Below are 17,700 nucleotides of genomic sequence, written 5' to 3'. Positions count from 1 at the left end.
CCTTAAACATCCTCTGGACATCCTTAGAGGTCAGAACCACAGAATAAACTATCACTAACTAATCTTTATCTATTGAGAATGGTTTCAAGAAATACAGCTGAATACTACTGACATATGACACTAGTCATGTGTCACATTTCCACAGAGATCTGCAACATTTTTTTTTACATATATGATGGATGTTGAGCAGTTTGCAGTAATATTTCCTCACTGTTCGTGTGCACTTGCTGGTGGCAATTGTTCCATAACGCTAAGTTTTCTGGATGTGAAACCAAATGTTGAGTGTTCTTCGTAGTGTTACCTCATGCCCACCTCTGTGCCTGGCCTGTTTCTGTGTTTCAGTCGTCATCCTTCCTGTCCCTTTGCCTGTTTTTCCTTGATACACTAACAAGCCATTGACCAAATGGCTTGTCCAACAGGTTCCAACCCCTGTGAACTGAGCTGCTTGGCCCTGGGTCACAACTTCTACTACAACTTTGGCCGTGTGCTCGATGGCACAGCCTGTGAGAAGGAGTCTGGTGCGGTGTGTGTCAACGGGCGCTGCCTGGTGAGTGCCGTGTGACTGCGGCTCAGGCTGTTGATGGACATTTATTAATTCATTTACCTCTGAACTCTGAGGTGTGTTTTGTCAGCTGTATTAAGTTCACTGCATTTTTGATGAAATGTTTTCAACATATGTCTGGCAGTAAACTGGTTTATTAATTAGTTTACCGCAACTTAAAAATGTATAGACTGATTGTCTCTGTTTCAAGGTAGATGTCACATGGACCTCAAGAATTAGAAAGAAAGAAAGAAAGAAAGAAAGAAAGAAAGAAAGAAAGAAAGAAAGAAAGAAAGAAAGAAAGAAAGAAAGAAAGAAAGAAAGAAAGAAAGAAAGAAAGAAAGAAAGAAAAAGAAAGAAAGAAGACAGACAGACAGACAGACAGACAGACAGACACTCTGCTTGGTGTAAGACCCTTTAGGAGACAATACAAGTCATGTTCATCTGAGAAGGTTGTGTGGCAAATGTTCACGAACGGTTTGGCGATTATATAAAAATCCAGAATCTACATAAGGTTGTGTGCCAGATGGTGCAGGCGATGCCCGTGTTCTACAGGGCTGATGGCTAAAAAAACATTCCTATATATTCCTATACCAATTAGCTAAACTGCAGGATTGTCTTACAGACATAAAGACATGGATGACCTCTAATTTCCTGCTTTTAAACTCAGATAAAACTGAAGTTATTGTACTTGGCCCCACAAATCTTAGAAGCATGGTGTCTAACCAGATCGTTACTCTGGATGGCATTTCCCTGATCTCTAGTAATACTGTGAGAAATCTTGGAGTTATTTTTGATCAGGATATGTCATTCAAAGCGCATATTAAACAAATATGTAGGACTGCCTTTTTGCATTTACGCAATATCTCTAAATCAGAAGGTCTTGTCTCAGAGTGATGCTGAAAAACTAATTCATGCATTTATTTCCTCTAGGCTGGACTATTGTAATTCATTATTATCAGGTTGTCCTAAAAGTTCCCTAAAAAGCCTTCAGTTGGTTCAGAATGCTGCAGCTAGAGTACTGACGGGGACTAGCAGGAGAGAGCATATCTCACCCGTGTTGGCCTCCCTTCATTGGCTTCCTGTTAATGCTAGAATAGAATTTAAAATTCTTCTTCTTACTTATAAGGTTTTGAATAATCAGGTCCCATCTTATCTTAGGGACCTCGTAGTACCATATTACCCCAATAGAGCGCTTCGCTCTCAGACTGCGGGCTTACTTGTAGTTCCTAGGGTTTGTAAGAGTAGAATGGGAGGCAGAGCCTTCAGCTTTCAGGCTCCTCTCCTGTGGAACCAGCTCCCAATTCAGATCAGGGAGACAGATACCCTCTCTACTTTTAAGATTAGGCTTAAAACTTTCCTTTTCGCTAAGGCTTATAGTTAGGGCTGGATCGGGTGACCCTGGACCATCCCTTGGTTATGTTGCTTTAGACGTAGACTGTGTTTCATAATTATTGTATGGCCTTGCCTTGCAATGTGGAGCGCCTTGGGGCAACTGTTTGTTGTGATTTGGCGCTATACAAGAAAAAAGTTGATTGATTGATTGATATATAATTTTGTAATGATATGCATTGTTTTTGTGGAGGTTGTCAACTACAGATTCAATACAAATTTACGCTTTTGTCTGTGGATCCTTTAGCTGAAAGGTTGGAATATGGCTTGAGATAATATGTATGCAGGCCCCACTGAGCTTTGGCAGAGGTATGCACCCTCCAGTTGTGTATTTGATACGAAAAAAAGCTGCTAAAACTTTTCAAGATACACTGAGTTCAGAAATTCTCCAAAAAGTACTTCCTTGAACACAGAATTCATTAATGTGATGTTCAGTGCAGCTAGTTGTAAAAGTAGATGAAATTATCACTACTGTTATTTTAAATATGCATACCTGTGGATTAACACAACCATCACTCTGTGCACTGCAAAATGTACAGTGCACATAATGTCACTGGCCTTTGAGACTGAAACACACTGAGGAAAATCTTAGGGAGTCATAAGGTCCCTGGGCGTTTGGTGTTTGATGATGCCGATAACTTTACAGGAGCATGAAGGTCCAACTCTTTAGGGTCCTGATACCTACTTTTTACTGTGTGGTTGTGAAACTTGGACACTTTGGGAATAATCCTGTTGTGTCTGATGATTTTCGGACATTCATGCTGGTTATAGGGTCGCAAATTGAGCTTTCCCAACAACGCATTAGCAGAGCTGGTAAAACGGAGTTTTATTGGCGACGCGTTAGCAAAGCTGGTAAAACAGATATTTGTGACTGTATAACAGCATGAATAGCTGCAAATCATCAGACATAGCAGGGTTATTACCATTCTAACCCAATTCTATCATTTGAGCAGTTTATTTTTCTGTAGATAAGTAGGTTGGCAAGGCTTACCGTGAGGCAGCGTCGCTCCATCAGTGGTCAGGGCATGGAGTAATCCATCAAATGTGAAACGGTAATTCTTTGTCAGAATCCACATCAGTACTTTCGTATGGCAGCTTAAATTCACCCATTGTGGTGGTGGCGTCGGTACGCAACTTTCTCTTGCGCTCAGCTAACAGCGCCATTATGACATCTGCGTAGCAGCATGCGCAGCTGGTGTTCTGTCAAATTGTGTGTCTTGTCACATAAATCAACAGTTTCGCGTCCTGACAATATTGCGCATGCGCGGAGGAGGCCTGTTGACAGGAATTACATCTCATCATAACACCGGTTAGGACATGGATAATACATCCAAATGTGAAATGGTCGAATATTTTTCCACCGTTACCCCGATATTATACAGTCTGAAATCTCACGCAATTAACAATCAGATTTGCAGAAAAAATGTAATTGGTTTAGAATAACCAATGACAGATTAGATCTAGTACCAACGACTAAATATCTTTGGTACTAGATCTCCCCAAAGGATCCTTGTGTACTGATGGACTGACTTTGTGTCCAATACGTGGTTGCTTAGGGAGACTCCCATGAGGAGCATCACTTGCTTTGTGAGGGAATCTCAGCTATGATATTTTGGAGATGTGCCACATTTCTCTGACATGGTGCAGCACGACACATGGATACAAGTAATGGAAACGAGCTTCTCCATCGGGTATCTGGGCTGCCTGCAACTCAGGGACAGGGTGAGAAGCTCAAATATCCGGGAGAGACTCGGCATACAGCTGCTGCTTCTTTGCAATGACGAGAGTCAGCTGAGGTGGTTTGGGAATCTGGTGAGGATACTCCCTGGTTGACTCCCTAGGAAAGTCTGACAGGCACATCCAACAGGGAGGAGGCCCCGGGGAAGACCCAGAGACACTGGAGGATTACATTCCTCGGGATCCCACAGGAAGAGTGAGAGGACATGGCAAAGGATAGGGAAGTACGGATTGAGGTGGTTTGCTGTCACCGTGACCCAAACCTGATAAGCAGCAGAAAATGAATGAATGAGTGAATGAATGCTCCAGCACACAGATGTGTCAGTGTTGAGTGACCCAGCAGCTGGAGAAAGTTAAGGGGATACCCACGTTTACTTGACTGTGGCAGATAGGTGGCTCTTTTCAAAAGGTGAGGATGTCCCAATTGTCTGCCTGGGTGGGTACCATCAACTACTCAAGAAGTTTCCAGTGTGGTGGATGTGATGACATGTGGGACCACCGCATGCTGCCAGAGCTGAGCTGACACTCACCATGATGATGCTAACGCACACTCCCCGTTAAATGGAAGCATATTAGTGCCGTCGTGGTTTCAGATGAAAGTTTTAAAATATCAAATGCTAATTTCGTCACGGTGTTGAGTCTGGTCTAGGGATGGGTATCGATAAGATTTTATCGATATCGATACCATTATCAATTCTGCTTATAGATCCGATTCCTTATCGATTTCCTTTTCGATACCTCTTGTGGGTTTTTTTGTGTACTAAAAGTAGGCTTTACGGGTTTTCTATGTCAAAGGGTCAAAGAGCTTTTTCTTATCGTGCACCTGCTCTGTGGAACGGTCTTCCTGCGACCATGAGGCAGTCAGAGTCCATGTACATTTTTAAGTCAAGACTTAAAGCCTATTTTTATTCTCTTTCTTATGAATAGTTTTTATTTTTTATCTGTTTGTTCTTTACTTCTGTTTTTAATTATGTATTTGAATTGTTTTATTTATTTATTTATTTTCATTTTTTTTTATGTTAAACTGTTCTATATGAGGTGCCTTGAGATGGCTTTTGTTGTGATTTGGCACTTTATAAACCAATTAAGTTGAAATTTAATTGAAAGTGAACATTTTATTGAGTCTTAAAGTAAATAAATATGAAACTGATCACTGGATCCTTAAACTTTGGACACAATAAACTCTACATGGTGGACCCTTGATCTCTGGACATAAATAGAAATAAAATCTGTAGTTTTTGTTCAAAAGCATTTCCTTTCAGACATTATTGGCATGAATGTCTTTCCATACATCTGAGCTGAGCTCTTACAGCTGTGCTGCACGTCAGGATGTAATTTATAAAGAACACAGGATTGTTGGGAAAGTGTAAGTACACGGACCCACAACAGGGGGCGCAAATGAACGGACAATGGAATAGGTCAAATAACACACTTTACTGTTGTAAATACGCACAACAAGGACAACAGATCACAATAAAGGGACAAAGTCAAATTCACACAGGTGTCATGTGGGCAGGCTCGAAGATAGGAGACACCTCTCCAAAGTAGAACCGGAACCACACGGTTTCCTCCGCCACCAGACCCCGGGAATACTGGAGCTGCCAAGTCCCGAACTCCCAGGTGGCCACTGCCTCCGCGTGTCGGACCTGGTACTGCTGGCGAGGAATAAAGAACAGTTAAAGGAGGGCGCGTTCGCACCCAGGAATCCGAACGACAGGTAAGCTACCTCCACCTCTCGTTGGGAAGCTCTCTCAGAGTAATGCACAAGTTACAAAGATCACTGTTAATCAGCTAGCAGAGTACGTTACCTTCTCGGTAGAAACGATATCTCGGCAAAGAGGTGGAGACGTCGTCCTGCTGATATACTCCTGCCGATCGGATGATTGGTAACAGCTGTTGCAGGTGATGCGTGACAGCTGTCACCCTGGCTGCTCCTGTGAGGCGGCTGCGCCCTCTGGTGCCTGGAGCCCGCACTCCAGGCAGGGCGCCCTCTGGTGGTGGGCCAGCAGTACCTCCTCTTCTGGCGGCCCACACAACAAGGATGTCTCATTTTGGGAGGAAAAAAGTTTTAGTCGATTGTAGTTTCTTGTCTGTATTACAGCGTTTGTAAGCGGTGTCATTTTATTCAAAGCGGCAATTCGTTTTGAAGTTATTAATTCCGAGCAGAGTCGGTCTCAGCAGAGAGCCGCGTAGCGTTTGGAGCTGTGCCAATGGAACGGAGGACAATTCTCGTTTCTTGACTGCAACAAGACAAGAGTCCCAGTTAGTGACTTTAATCCACACAAAAGTGACACACAATATTTTAATGGCTTTGAGAGGGGTTAAGAAGCGGACTTGCCGTTTCTGAAGAGCAGCAAATCAAAAACCAACGAACCAGTGGATCGAAGCATTGTTTCATTGGTTCACGCTTCAAAGTGGTGTCATGCTGCAGAAATGGTTGATTACAGACCCGCTGCAGGGTCTGTAATCAATGTAGAGGAATGATCATTTTCCCGACAAACACCCTCAAAAACAATGGCTGCTCTGAAGGACCGATAAGGGAATCGTTAAGCAAAAAGGCTATTGATATCGGTGGATCGAATAATTTCTTAACGATACTTGAAAAGAACCGGTTCTCAATACCCATCCCTAGTCTGGTCTGAGGTGAAGTTCTTTGCCTCTGCCCTTCATTCCCACTCTGTCGTGCTGTAAGTGATGTTGACCGCTGTGACTGCTGCTCTCTGGAGAAGTGAGCTCCATGCTGTGTGTTAGGACCAAAGTGCATTCATCACTGGACTGCAGCCTTCAGTTAGCATTACAGCTCTGCAATCAGCACACACACCAGACCTGATCCATGTTCACCAGTCTCTCCTCTACTCACCTCTCTCTCTCTCTCTCTCTCTCTCTCTCTCTCTCTCTCTCTCTCTCTCTCTCTCTCACACACACACACACACACGCACACACACACACACACACACACAGATGGGGTGGCTAGAAATGAAGTTGTACCCCAGTTCCCCAGCAAATACAGTGTTTTTACTACAGCACATCTGCTAAATGAACATCGTAAAGTTGTTTTTTTGCTTGCAAATGACAGATGAATTTGTTGACTTATGTTTGTATGCATGTGTCCACATGCTAGCGTGTGGTGTTAGCATGTGGATTTTTGGACTCCATGTGGATCAGGCCTGGACATGGTCAAAGGGACTGAAATAAGGAGCAGATGCAGCGTGCAGCTGGGGTGATGGGTGGAGGCCACACATCTGGGATCTGGCTGTAAAACACCTGGCTGCTTTGGACAGTGTGTGTGTGTGTGTGTGTGTGTGTGTGTGTGTGTGTGTGTGTGTGTGTGTGTGTGTGTGTGTGTGTGTGTGTGTGTGTGTGTGTGTGTGTGTGTGTGAGGAAGAAGTGCACAGAAATGCTCTTTCACACTTAACTTTAAAAGTGTCTTCATTATTGGTTTGCCAGTGCAAATAACAAATTAAAGTGCATATGAAGCGATTTATTGAAACAGTTTTTGGGAATGTCACTTGTTGAAATTGAGTCCATGTATTACGTCCGCCAAGGACGTAATAAAATTATCTGTATTTATTTATTTGTCTGTAAATGGACTGCATTTATATAGCGCTTTTCCATCTGCATCAGACACTCAAAGCGCTTTACAATAATGCCTCACATTCACCTTGATGTCAGGCTGCTGCCATACAAGGTGCTCACTACACACTGGGAGCAACTAAGGGATTAAGTACCTTTGCCCAAGGGCCCTTAGTGATTTTCCGTTCAGGATGGGATTTGAACCGAGGATCCTCTGGTCTCAAGCCCAATGGTTTACCACTAGATCATCACCTTCCCTAAGAGAGGGGAGGTGATGGTCCTGTCTGTCTGTTAGCAGGATTACATCAAAACTACTGCATGGATTTTGACGAAATTTTCAACCCAGATACCTATTAGGCCATGGAAGACTCCATGAAATTTGGGAGGTGATCCGGTGTCGCTGACTGAACGGTCCCCCTAAAAATCAGTCCCCCTGTGTTTACTGCACGTGCCATTTCGGCTAGCATCAATTCACCGTCTATCACCTCGTTTCTGCTCAAAATGTCACTGCAGTCATCATCTATCTCAGCGACAGATATCTGAAGCTTTTGTGCAACAATCATTTCCACATAAATTCAGCATTATTTCATAATAAAAGACGGGGGAGCAGCGATCAGAGTGCCACAGCAGCACATCTGAGTCTGACTCTCTGAGTCTGACACTCTACACTCAAAGTGATCAAATGGAATAATGTGATTATTAACCACCAGATGACAAAATAAAACCTCTTAAAACATTCTAAACTCAGTTTTAAGCAGAAACGAGGTAGTTTTAAGCAGAAATCAGGTGATAATCGGTGAATTGCTGCTGACACTCCAAAACGCATGCGCAGTGAAGACAGGGAGGACCAGTTAAGTTGGTGACACCGGATCTGGATCTCGATCAAGATTTCACTTTATATAGGCCTTGAGGTATTATGTAAAAAAAAACCTATTTCACAGATTATCACCAAATTTGCACAACAGATATTAGGGCATGGAAGACTCCAATAAATTTTGGAGGTGATCTGGATCCATATTCTGGATCAAGAATTCACTTAATATAGGCTTTGAAGACTACTTCACAGATTCTCACCAAATTTGCACCACAGACAGATATTAGGCCATGAAAGACACCACTGAACTTTGTCAGATTTTGAGGATTGCGTCAATGTTACTTAATGGATTTTCACCAAATTTTCACCACAGATTTGTGTTTGGCCTCGGAAGACTCCATTAAATTTTGGAGGTGACCTGGATCCAGATTATGGATCAGGATTTCACTTTGTAAACTTTTAAGGATTACATTAAAACTACTTCACGGCTACGACATCATGATGTAAAAGCAAGATCAGGAAGACACTATTTTGTTTCAGCTTGTGAATTAAATATCAGATTGCAACATTTTGATCAGTCAGACCATTCTGGATCATTATGCAATTATTGCATGGTATTGTGGAATCTGGATCCAGGTAAAGTCCGGGTCACGATGTGAATCACATATCTTTTATTTTGAGTCCTCGTCAACCCTTGGCGGACATCAGAAATCTCCAATTGCTCTTGTTTTTGAATACTCTTGCTACTGCAGTTTGTCTGAGCACAAACAGAAATGGCTCTACAATGTAAACACTGAAAATGAACATTGGAGTGTGTCCACTAGGCATGATATAAAAATATTTGATGTTCTACTTGAGGATCGTAAATTACAGAGAAGAACTGTGTCCAACTGTATCGTATTGCAACATATTATCCAATTCCATATGTGTCGAGAACATGAAGGGGATAGACCAGACATTCTCACTCCCAACTTGTCACATTTTTATGCTTTGTCAGTGGTCCTTTGCGTCACTATGTAATGAGTTAGGTAACACTCTCACATAATTTAGTGATGTGCAGGGAAACACTTTTTTCTTTACACCAGCTGTCATTTCTCTCTGACACTCTCCCTCAGCCCCAACCAGTCCCAGCAGAAGACTGCCCCTCCCTGAGCCTGGTTCTGCTGGAGGTTTCTTCCTGTTAAAAGGGAGTTTTTCCTTCCCACTGTCGCGAAGTGCTTGCTCACAGGGGGTCGTTTTGACAGTTGGGGTTTTTCTGTAATTATTGTATGGCTTTGCCTTGCAATACGAAGCGCCTTGGGGCAACTGTTTGTTGTGATTTGGCGCTATATAAATGAAAATGATTTGATTTGATTTTGACACCACACAGAACTATGTGCTTCACTTCTGCATCATCATGGAACATTCATCTATGTCTTTGTTATGGTTATGGTCATACACTCTAAGAAATGAAACACAGAGGTTTTAAATGTAATTAATACTATTATTTTCAATATACGAGGTCTATTAGAAAAGTATCCGACCTTATTATTTTTTTCAAAAACCATATGGATTTGAATCACGTGTGATTGCGTCAGCCAAGCTTGAACCTTCGTGCGCATGCGTGGGTTTTTCCACGCCTGTCGGTTGCGTCATTCGCCTGTGAGCAGGCTTTGAGTGAGGAGTGGTCCTCTTTCCATGACAAAAACTCCTGTAACAGTGGAATGTGCCGTTCATTTCCAAACTGGACGCTATGTTTTATCCGGGACGTCGTCTGACTAGCACAGGAATTGTGAAAAGACGTGGACATCAGCACTTTTTCGGCACATTTAGACAGACGTGCGGAGGAATTCCGTGCGTCGTGGCGGTGCCGCATGGCGCAAAGCAACGCCATGATGAAGCCTCACGGGACATGTTCTGGCATGTCCAGGCACATCCACAATTTCTCGGATCATCACTCGATGGAAAAACCACCGACAGCTGTCTGAACGCCATCTCAAAGCCGTCCTGTGAGACCAAAACGGAGGTGGTTTTGTCTCACTCCAGTAGCGAATCCATCGTGACACGCAAAGCCTCCGCTCGGCTTTCCATGACAAAATCTCTTGTTAAAAGTGAAATCTGCCGGAAAATGGTTGATGTCCAGCTCTTGTGATAACCAGAAAAATGGCACACGATGGTCACGGATCCAGACAGCCATCTGTTTAGAAATGAATTGGTCGTTCAGCCTGTCGATGGCGGCTTCGGAGCGCGGCGCGCCCCACAGCCGTTGGGGGCCGTCCTTAAAGCGACAGTAACACTCCTTATTCTCTACCAAGCCCGTAACATTTTCACCGAAAGCCAGATAAATTTTTCTAATGGTTTCCAGCTGCCAGTCTCTAACAGTTTCTGAAAAAATTCTGATGGAAAAAAGCGCAAATCATTCCACCATTTCCTGACAATGAAAATCTGACGAGGGGGCTGGACCACTCCTCACTCAAAGCCTGCTCACAGGTGAATGACGCAACCGACAGACGTGGAAAAACGCAATCGCACGAGGGTTCAAGCTTGTCTGACGCAATCACACGTGATTCAAATCCATATGGTTTTTGAAAAAAATAATAAGGTCGGATAATTTTCTAATAGACCTCGTACTTGCAATTGTTAATTTTAGGGATTTAAGTAATATGTTTATTTGATTTAATTAATTTCAACAATATTGTTTTGCACTTAATTGACAGTGTTATGTGGAAAAAATTACCTTAGCTTTATCAATTAAATACAGTGTTTTAGTTCTTAGAGTGTAGTTAAGGTTATGGTTAAGGTTGTGTTTCTGCTACGCTTATCTTGTGTTGGACTCTGTAGTTTTCTCTGGGCCCCTCCCAAATCAGACCGGGAGTGACATGTTTAGCCGCATGTTCTCCTTGAATTGCTGGCTGTCTGAGTGGTGTCCAAAAAATGAGGTGGGCTTCATAGATAATTGGCAAAGCTTCTGGGGAAAACCTGGTCTTGTTAGGAGAGACGGCATCCATCCCACTTTAGATGGAGCAGCTCTCATTTCTAGAAATCTGGCCAATTTTCTTAAATCCTCCAAACCGTGACTATCCAGGGTTGGGACCAGGAAGCAGAGTTGTAGTCTTACACACCTCTCTGCAGCTTCTCTCCCCCTGCCATCCCCTCATTACCCCATCCCCGTAGAGACGGTGCCTGCTCCCAGACCACCAATAACCAGTAAAAATCTATTTAAGCATAAAAATTCAAAAAGAAAAAATAATATAGCACCTTCAACTGCACCACAGACTAAAACAGTTAAATGTGGTCTATTAAACATTAGGTCTCTCTCTTCTAAGTCCCTGTTGGTAAATGATATAATAATTGATCAACATATTGATTTATTCTGCCTTACAGAAACCTGGTTACAGCAGGATGAATATGTTGGTTTAAATGAGTCAACACCCCCGAGTCACACTAACTGTCAGAATGCTCGTAGCACGGGCCGGGGCGGAGGATTAGCAGCAATCTTCCATTCCAGCTTATTAATCAATCAAAAACCCAGACAGAACTTTAATTCATTTGAAAGCTTGACTCTTAGTCTTGTCCATCCAAATTGGAAGTCCCAAAAACCAGTTTTATTTGTTATTATCTATCGTCCACCTGGTCGTTACTGTGAGTTTCTCTGTGAATTTTCAGACCTTTTGTCTGACTTAGTGCTTAGCTCAGATAAGATAATTATAGTAGGCGATTTTAACATCCACACAGATGCTGAGAATGACAGCCTCAACACTGCATTTAATCTATTATTAGACTCTATTGGCTTTGCTCAAAAAGTAAATGAGTCCACCCACCACTTTAATCATATCTTAGATCTTGTTCTGACTTATGGTATGGAAATAGAAGACTTAACAGTATTCCCTGAAACTCCCTTCTGTCTGATCATTTCTTAATAACATTTACATTTACTCTGATGGACTACCCAGCAGTGGGGAATAAGTTTCATTACACTAGAAGTCTTTCAGAAAGCGCTGTAACTAGGTTTAAGGATATGATTCCTTCTTTATGTTCTCTAATGCCATATACCAACACAGTGCAGAGTAGCTACCTAAACTCTGTAAGTGAGATAGAGTATCTCGTCAATAGTTTTACATCCTCATTGAAGACAACTTGGATGCTGTAGCTCCTCTAAAAAAGAGAGCTTTAAATCAGAAGTGCCTGACTCCGTGGTATAACTCACAAACTCGTAGCTTAAAGCAGATAACCCGTAAGTTGGAGAGGAAATGGCGTCTCACTAATTTAGAAGATCTTCACTTAGCCTGGAAAAAGAGGTCTGTTGCTCTATAAAAAAGCCCTCCGTAAAGCTAGGACATCTTTCTACTCATCACTAATTGAAGAAAATAAGAACAACCCCAGGTTTCTTTCAGCACTGTAGCCAGGCTGACAAAGAGTCAGAGCTCTATTGAGCTGAGTATTCCAGTAACTTTAACTAGTAATGACTTCATGACTTTCTTTGCTAACAAAATTTTAACTATTAGAGAAAAAATTACTCATAACCATCCCAAAGACGTATCGTTATCTTTGGCTGCTTTCAGTGATGCCGGTATTTGGTTAGACTCTTTCTCTCCGATTGTTCTGTCTGAGTTATTTTCATTAGTTACTTCATCCAAACCATCAACATGTTTATTAGACCCCATTCCAACCAGGCTGCTCAAGGAAGCCCTACCATTATTTAATGCTTCGATCTTAAATATGATCAATCTATCTTTGTTAGTTGGCTATGTACCACAGGCTTTTAAGGTGGCAGTAATTAAACCATTACTTAAAAAGCCATCACTTGACCCAGCTATCTTAGCTAATTATAGGCCAATCTCCAACCTTCCTTTCTCTCAAAAATTCTTGAAAGGGTAGTTGTAAAACAGCTAACTGATCATCTGCAGAAGAATGGTCTATTTGAAGAGTTTCAGTCAGGTTTTAGAATTCATCATAGTACAGAAACAGCATTAGTGAAGGTTACAAATGATCTTCTTTTGGCCTCGGACAGTGGACTCATCTCTGTGCTTGTTCTGTTAGACCTCAGTGCTGCTTTTGATACAGTTGACCATAAAATTTTATTACAGAGATTAGAGCATGCCATAGGTATTAAAGGCACTGCGCTGCGGTGGTTTGAATCATATTTGTCTAATAGATTACAATTTGTTCATGTAAATGGGGAATCTTCTTCACAGACTAAAGTTAATTATGGAGTTCCACAAGGTTCTGTGCTAGGACCAATTTTATTCACTTTATACATGTTTCCCTTAGGCAGTATTATTAGACGGTATTGCTTAAATTTTCATTGTTACGCAGATGATACCCAGCTTTATCTATCCATGAAGCCAGAGGACACACACCAATTAGCTAAACTGCAGGATTGTCTTACAGACATAAAGACATGGATGACCTCTAATTTCCTGCTTTTAAACTCAGATAAAACTGAAGTTATTGTACTTGGCCCCACAAATCTTAGAAACATGGTGTCTAACCAGATCCTTACTCTGGATGCATTACCCTGACCTCTAGTAATACTGTGAGAAATCTTGGAGTCATTTTTGATCAGGATATGTCATTCAAAGCGCATATAAACAAATATGTAGGACTGCTTTTTTGCATTTACGCAATATCTCTAAAATTAGAAAGGTCTTGTCTCAGAGTGATGCTGAAAAACTAATTCATGCATTTATTTCCTCTAGGCTGGACTATTGTAATTCATTATTATCAGGTTGTCCTAAAAGTTCCCTAAAAAGCCTTCAGTTAATTCAAAATGCTGCAGCTAGAGTACTGACGGGGACTAGAAGGAGAGAGCATATCTCACCCATATTGGCCTCTCTTCATTGGCTTCCTGTTAATTCTAGAATAGAATTTAAAATTCTTCTTCTTACTTATAAGGTTTTGAATAATCAGGTCCCATCTTATCTTAGGGACCTCGTAGTACCATATCACCCCAATAGAGCGCTTCGCTCTCAGACTGCAGGCTTACTTGTAGTTCCTAGGGTTTGTAAGAGTAGAATGGGAGGCAGAGCTTTCAGCTTTCAGGCTCCTCTCCTGTGGAACCAGCTCCCAATTCAGATCAGGGAGACAGACACCCTCTCTACTTTTAAGATTAGGCTTAAAACTTTCCTTTTTGCTAAAGCTTATAGTTAGGGCTGGATCAGGTGACCCTGAACCATCCCTTAGTTATGCTGCTATAGACGTAGACTGCTGGGGGGTTCCCATGATGCACTGTTTCTTTCTCTTTTTGCTCTGTATGCACCACTCTGCATTTAATCATTAGTGATCGATCTCTGCTCCCCTCCACAGCATGTCTTTTTCCTGGTTCTCTCCCTCAGCCCCAACCAGTCCCAGCAGAAGACTGCCCCTCCCTGAGCCTGGTTCTGCTGGAGGTTTCTTCCTGTTAAAAGGGAGTTTTTCCTTCCCACTGTAGCCAAGTGCTTGCTCACAGGGGGTCGTTTTGACCGTTGGGGTTTTACATAATTATTGTATGGCCTTGCCTTGCAATATAAAGCGCCTTGGGGCAACTGTTTGTTGTGATTTGGCGCTATATAAAAAAATTGATTGATTGATCTTTGTAGGAGAATGAAGGTCCAACTTTTTAGATTCCTGGTTTTTTGCAATCTTATTCTGAGGTTGTGAGACTTTCATTTTAGCCGGTAACCCAAGTTGACAACTGGATGCCTTTGGTCCAAGGTCTGTCAGGAGATCCTTGTGTACTTTTGGAATGACTTTTCTGCCAAATGAGTAATTATTTAGGGAGACACTTAGGGAAACTCAAATGAGGCATGCTACTTCCACTCTTAGCCATGACATTGTTGCCACTGTCACACTTCTCTGAGCATAATCCAGAATGCAAGTGCCTCAGTGCTGGGGATCCCTGCAGCTGGAGAAGCCCTAGGGGATACTTGCATGTCACCTCTCACTTCCAGCTCATCACATTTTGAGGCAAAGTGTTTGTTTTGACCAAATGTCAATATGTGACAAGTTGGGTAGCCCCTATCACTATATGATGTGTGCGGTAAGCTAGCCCTAACCGTAACCCTAACCATAACCATGACCATAAGTATAGCACTAACACAGATGAATGTTCCCTGATGACACAGAAGTCAAGCAGATAGATAGATAGCAGATAGATGGTTCCTCCAGAGAGTAAACATTAGTAAGATGGAGAAAATGACAAGGAGAATCACAGAAAAAGGACAGTGACTGTGTGAGGTTGACTTGAAGTTAATATTTATCATTTTCTGTCTAAAGTATATCACTCATTCACAATTTCTTGTAATCAACCACATCCAAGTCCTCTGTGAGGTGTAAATTAAAATTTCAGACACGAGTCCTCATGACTTATGACCCCCCCCCCAAAACCTGATTTGATTTTATTCATTGTAATAAAATAATATTATAATCATAATAGTGGTTTGTAAGATAGAACAATGGGATATGTGTTGCACATATTTTGCTGAAAACTGTAAATAAAGTTCTATCAGCTTCTACTGTTTTGTTAAGGATCGTCACAGTGGATCCAATATTGCATTTGCCTGTTGATTTGGCACTAGATTTACGTGTGATGCTCTCCTTGATGCATTATATGGAGAATGGGCAAGGGTGTTCTTGAACCAGGAACCTTCTGTTTTGAAAGCAAGTGCACTAACCACACAGCAAAATTGCCAGTGTTAGATTAATACTATAATATGTCAAAAATGTGTCCACTCTTTTCATTTTGCTGTGCATTTGACCCCCACGTTGCATTTTGCTGAAGACTGTACATTATGAAATGTTGACTGAAACACACACTCACGCTCACTCATCTTCAATTGCTTATCTGGGATCAGGTTGCTGGGGCAACAGCTCTGGTTGAGGACTCCAGATTTCCCTTTCCCAGGCCACATTAACCATCTCTGCCTGAGGGATCCCGAGGCGTTCCCAGGCTAATGTGGAGATATGATCTATCCACCTAGTCCTGGGTCTTCTCTGGGGTCTCCTCCCAGATGGACATGCTTGGAACACCTCCCTAGGGAGGCTCCCAGGGGACATCCTTACCAGATGCCCGAATCACCTCAGCTGGTTTCTTTTAATACGAAGGAGCAGCGGCTCTACTCCGAGCTTCCCACGGATGACCGAACTTCTCACTCTGTCTCTCAGGGAGACACCAGCCACCTTCCTGAGGAAGCCCATTTTGGTTGCTTGTACCCATAATCTAGTTCTTCCAGTCATGACCCAACTCTCATGACCGTAGGTGAGAGTAGGAACGAAGATTGATTCAGTAGGCCGAGAGCTTCTCCTTTTGACTCAGCTTCCTTTTTGTCACAACAGTACGGCAGAGCGAATGCAACACTGCTTCTGCTACACTGATTCTCCAGCCAGTCTCACCCTCCATGGTCCCCTCACTCATGAACAAGACCCTGAGGTACTTGAACTCCTTCACTTGGGCTTGGTGAATACTTAGTCAACAATAAGTTAACAGTTTTGTGAAGGAAGGGGATTGGTACCATGTAGTATTGTGTTTTAGCTCTCTGCAACCTATATTGATCTATATTTAGAACAGTTTCTGCTTCAGCAGAGAGACTATTACTAAACAAAGTGTGGCATGTCTAGTTAACAAGAAGTGATGGCCTCGGTGCTCACCAAACCAAACCCATTCTTTGGAAATGAAACAAAGTGGAAAACCAAGTTCATTTCATCATACCTGTAACTTCAACCACACCTGCTCCTCATTTTCATCATGCATGTGATGATATGATTATTCACTGCAGCAAGCCCAGACATGTCCAACAGGTGTCAGTGTTCAGCTGGTGCATTAGGGTTAACCAACCCTCTGGGGTCCGAGGGCATTTTTTGGACAGTTCACTCGCCTGGCATAAATGTTTTATTATTGCTGTTAACAGCTCTCCCTGCATCCCACAATCAAGTTTTATGTCTCTTTTTTTCAGGACAACCTTTCAGAATATCAGTGCTTTCAGAATATCTATGTTTGTGTTGTGTTTTATAAGTGTAATAAAGGTTTACAATCAAAAATAGGCAAGGAAAAAATAAAGCGAAAAATAATTTTCCACACACATTTATTCAAAACACACAGCAAACTATAATAAACAACTGTTTTGACACTTTATAAAGGTAATTTGAGGTATTGTGTGAAAGACTGTACAACAAAAAGGTTCAAACAATAAACACAAATGCACATTTTGAATAATATATACAAAATGGTCTATGCGTTTTGTTGTCCATTGATATGGTAAACAGTGCTTTACACAGAGAAAGCAACAGAGTTATCCAGTAACATTCACATGCAAACTAGTGGAGCAATCCTGATAGTTACACACTCCTTGTTTGAGACTCTCCGTCTGCTCCTGCTTTCACTGATCACTGTGCGTAATGGCGCAGGACACACTGAGTATGTACTAATAATATGTACTCATTGGACGACCCAGGGGGCTATTCAAATGTGCTAACTAGTAACATATCACTCCTGAAAATGATCTTTGGCTTTTCACGTGAGGTAAATCTGCCCTACGATTGGATTTTGGAAAACCATGTGATGGTGAACCAATTCCAATTGGACACTCACATTGTGCACGTCATCACACAGCTTCTATGAGGAGTAGAAAGATGGCAGATGGCTGGCTCGAAAGTCCGTGGAGTTAACTTTTCAGCAAAAAAAGAGTAA

The 17,700-nt window shown here is 42.1% G+C and overlaps 1 protein-coding gene across 1 annotated transcript in view; it reads left to right on the top strand.

Annotated features, from left to right (window-relative positions):
- Positions 1 to 17,700, top strand: part of adamtsl5 (ADAMTS like 5) — a 63,488-nt gene that overhangs the window by 24,288 nt on the left and 21,500 nt on the right. Inside the window, exon 5 of the mRNA XM_034163623.1 lies at positions 420 to 547. Coding sequence (XP_034019514.1) covers positions 420 to 547 — 128 coding nt within the window. The remainder of the gene's footprint in view (positions 1 to 419; positions 548 to 17,700) is intronic.

This window comes from Thalassophryne amazonica, chromosome 2, assembly GCF_902500255.1.
Source record: "Thalassophryne amazonica chromosome 2, fThaAma1.1, whole genome shotgun sequence".
NCBI lineage: Eukaryota > Metazoa > Chordata > Actinopteri > Batrachoidiformes > Batrachoididae > Thalassophryne > Thalassophryne amazonica.
Note: the sequence above shows the minus strand (reverse complement) of the source record. Positions and strands in the feature narration are given on the sequence as shown.